Source organism: Akebia trifoliata, chromosome 13 (genome assembly GCF_017979445.1).
Source record: "Akebia trifoliata isolate Shusen 1 chromosome 13, ASM1797944v1, whole genome shotgun sequence".
NCBI lineage: Eukaryota > Viridiplantae > Streptophyta > Magnoliopsida > Ranunculales > Lardizabalaceae > Akebia > Akebia trifoliata.
The window spans coordinates 19,712,041-19,715,760 of NC_141387.1; the positions used below are offsets into that span (position 1 = coordinate 19,712,041).

Here is a 3,720-nt window from a genome sequence, read left to right on the forward strand (position 1 = left end):
TTTTCTAGGATTTATTTTGACCTGCGAAATTAGGTTGTGGAAGCTCATATTTATAGATTTTTTTGGAAGAATTAGGATTTGACTAGGTCTCCTTTTAGATAAGGTGAATTAGGGTTTTGACTTAAGTCTTATTTGATTGACTAGGTTTCTTTAGATTAGGGTTTTAATTAGGGTTTTGACTTAAGTCTTATGAGATTCACTTGATCTTTTAAATTAGATTTTAATTCTTACGAACAAATGAAAGAATATATTTTTAATTTTTGTGGAGAACCCCCCTAATTATATCTTTAATTATTTGGACCCCTAGATGGAAGGGTCTTTTAATAAATATCAAGGGGGTTCCACTTAAATAAGTGGGCAACCATCAACAATTTTGCCTAAGGGCTTGATTGATTAATTTTCTTGGTTTAGATTTTTAAATTAATTTTATTAAGGTTTCATTTACATTAATTAATATTTTATTTAATAATTTTAAAATTTTAAAAATTTTAAAATTGGAAAATTATCATTTTGCCCCCGATGAGATCTTTTACGTTTCAAGTCGATTTTTAATGTTCCAGGATGTTTTGGAATCAATTTTTCATAAGGATTTCAATAGCATTATTGGTTTGTGTCATTTACAAATTTTTTGACATGAAATGATTGTGAACCCTATGAGAGGCATTTTTGTAATTTTGTCGAATTTGGTAAAAATTGGCAAAATGATTTATTTGATTTCAATTTATTATTTTATGTGTTTGAAAGGGTTTTTCTAAGCATACTGTGGGGTCTAGGGTTATTTTGATGTGAGGGGTATTTTGGTAATTTGGTCATTTTTAGTGATTTTTATCATAATGTTTCTTTTTGTCTGAAAATGATGATTTTTACGTTTTTGGGTCATATTTTCCTAGCGTAGCGTAGTTTCTACAATTTTATTAGTTTGAGATACCTCATCCAAATTTTTGAAACATATCTAGTAACAAAATAGAGCATTGGAATAATCATCCATCATTGGGAACTTTCACAATCGGGTTGACGAGTTGATTAATCAGGCAAATGCAAAAATGGGGTGTCTACAACTGCGTTTTGTGTTGAAAAGAGGCAGAGGACAATGACCATTTATTTTTCAGCTGCAAGTACAGTAGGGACTACTGCAAACATGTTTTGAGTTGGGCTGCAATCGAAAGAGAAAACATGGGAAGAATTGAAGAGGAAGCTGAATTTATTGGTAATCAGTCACTGGGAGCCATTCTTAGGTCAATGTTGTGTTCTACAATATATCACATATGGCGTGAACGTAACTGACGAATTTTTTATGAGAAAGAGATGAATTGGCAGCAACTTAGCCGTTTAATTATGGCTGATGTATATAGCAGAAGTGAAGGGATGAAGACTGATAAAGCTGAATGTGTGAACTTAATACAGAGATGGGGCTATAATGGTATGCTGAAAACAAAAGAAATCTCTGTTTTTCAATGGACTTGCCCTCCAATGGGAGTAATAAAACTGATTACCGATGGGTCCTCGATAGAGACAAGGGCAGGATATGGATTTATTGCTAGAAATTCTACAGGCAAATTAATTACAGCTGGGATGTGTTGTTTAAATTATACGAACATTATTGCAATCGAAATGGAGGCAATTCTAAAGGGCGTGCAGCATCTTGAGGGGCTGGAGTATATGGACATTATAAATTCAGATTCGTTGATGGCTATCAAGGGAATAAAGGAAAAGTGGAGCACTCCATGGGAACAAATTAGCCATGTTAGAGAAATTAAGTGTGTTATGAGAAGTTTCAATTCAGTTGAGCTGGAATTTAAGTGGCGAGAAGCAAATACAGTGGGAGACTGGTTAGCGAGAAGATAAGTGATAAATGTAGTTCCTTGTTTTTTCAATTCTTCTAACACCCCTGTAGATTTGTTAACTATCCTCTTGGAGGATTTAAATTATTTTTATTTTCAGCTCTAGAAGATTAAATAAAAGGCTGGGGTCCTTCATAGCCTCAGCTTACTGATAAAAAAAAAAAAGATCTTATGTGGTTCACCGAAAGGTTTTGTCCACAAAGGTATAAGCGTTGGAGCTCGATTTTACTATGAAGAAAATGGGATAAGTCGATACAAGGAGTCACATCTATCACTTAGCTTCACCTTCTTCTAGATCTCAATCTTCCCAAACCTCTCAACCTCTCCTTTCTTGGGTTTCTTTCGTTCTCTACTCTCTACTCTAAAAAGTAGTTAGACTTAAAATTAGACTTACAACAAAAGAAAACGAAACCCCTTTTAGAAACACCACGTAAGTGGGCAACTTACATAAGTTACAAACCCAACCCAAATTACCTTGGACCAACCCAAAACTACGCACATTTGGACCAGGCTTAATTGATTTTGAGCCATACTTCAACGATCTCCACCTTGGCGAAAAAACTTTTCAACCCTTGGAAATGTTGGAACCTTGATATATTTATAACACCTCCACTTTGATTAGAAACCTCTCATCTCCATGCACATCAAGTAGGGAGGTGCCATTAATCTCAACAAGCAATGGGATTAAACAAGTTCAAATAATGCTCGAACTTGTCCCTTGTAACAGACTTAGTGAGATCTCCCTCGCTTGGCCCTAGTTCAAAGTGCACTTCATTTTCATATTCATACCTTTGAGATGGTATGATGGTTTTTTTTTTGCCTTCCTTGTGCTATTCTGCAAGGCTCATCATAAATCTTCCAAGATGTGCTACTCTCCTCAAATTAAATTTGAAGTTCTGCCCTTGTAGTATTCTTCGTGCTAATAGGAATTTTGATAACAACTACCTTGTCACCAACAATCAACTTCTCACCATCATTTTACTTAAATTCTCTTTTTTCCTTGGAACCTTCATCAAAGACCACATCTCTACTAAGGATTTTCTTCTTGTTTACCGGATCCCAAAGCTTGAATCCCTTCACTCCTTTCTCGAATTCGAGAAAAATACACTCAGGTGATTTTGATTGCAACTTGTTTCTCTCAACACTAAAAATGAGAACATATGCATTTTATCCAAACACCTTCAATGTAGAGTAATCTACTTCTTTTCTCGTCCATACCTCTTCGGCATACTTAAATTCAAGTAGCTTAGATGGTGATCGGTTAACTAAATAGCAAGCTTGGTTAACCTATTCCATCCAAAATAGTTTGGGCAACCCTGTATGTAGCCTCATGCATATCACCATTTCCATGAGAGTTCTATTCATCCTCTCAGCCGTGTCATTTTGTTGAGAATTTTTCTTCATGATGAAATATCTTGTGATGTCTTCCTCTTTGCAAAACTTCAAAAACTTGCCATCTTTGTACTCACTCCCATTGTCACTTCTCAAGTATTATATTTTTTTCCCTATTTGATTTTTTACCTCAGTCTTCCATTCCACAAACTTGGCAAAGACATCGGATTTATCCATCATAAAGTAGACCCAAATATTTTTTGAAATCATCTATGAAAGAAACAAAGTAGCGAACTCCATCTTTCGATTTAGTAGGTGTGAGCCCTCATACATTGGAATGAACGTAGTCTAGCAATCCCTTACGCTTGATCCATTTATTTGCAACCTTGAACGACACCTTACTTTGTTTTCCCATCACACATTACTTGCAAAATTCTAGCTTGCATACCCCAACACCCTTCAACAATTGTAGTCGGTTTACTCATGCATTGCTCTTCACTAATATGGCTAAGTCTTACATGCCAAAGTTGAGTTTCATTCTTTCTAA

At 35.1% G+C, this 3,720-nt stretch overlaps 1 protein-coding gene across 1 annotated transcript; it reads left to right on the forward strand.

Moving 5' to 3' along the window:
• The first annotated feature begins 1,305 nt into the window (after positions 1 to 1,305).
• On the forward strand, positions 1,306 to 1,845 carry LOC147388058 (uncharacterized). The gene has a single exon (XM_086420268.1). It carries the CDS (start codon positions 1,306 to 1,308, stop codon positions 1,843 to 1,845), a length of 540 nt encoding a protein of 179 aa, XP_086276394.1.
• The last annotated feature ends 1,875 nt before the right edge of the window (positions 1,846 to 3,720 follow it).

Coding starts and splice junctions, on each gene's coding strand:
- LOC147388058 (XM_086420268.1), top strand. CDS start 1,306: ATGAATTGGCAGCAACTTAGCCGTTTAATTATGGCTGATGTATATAGC.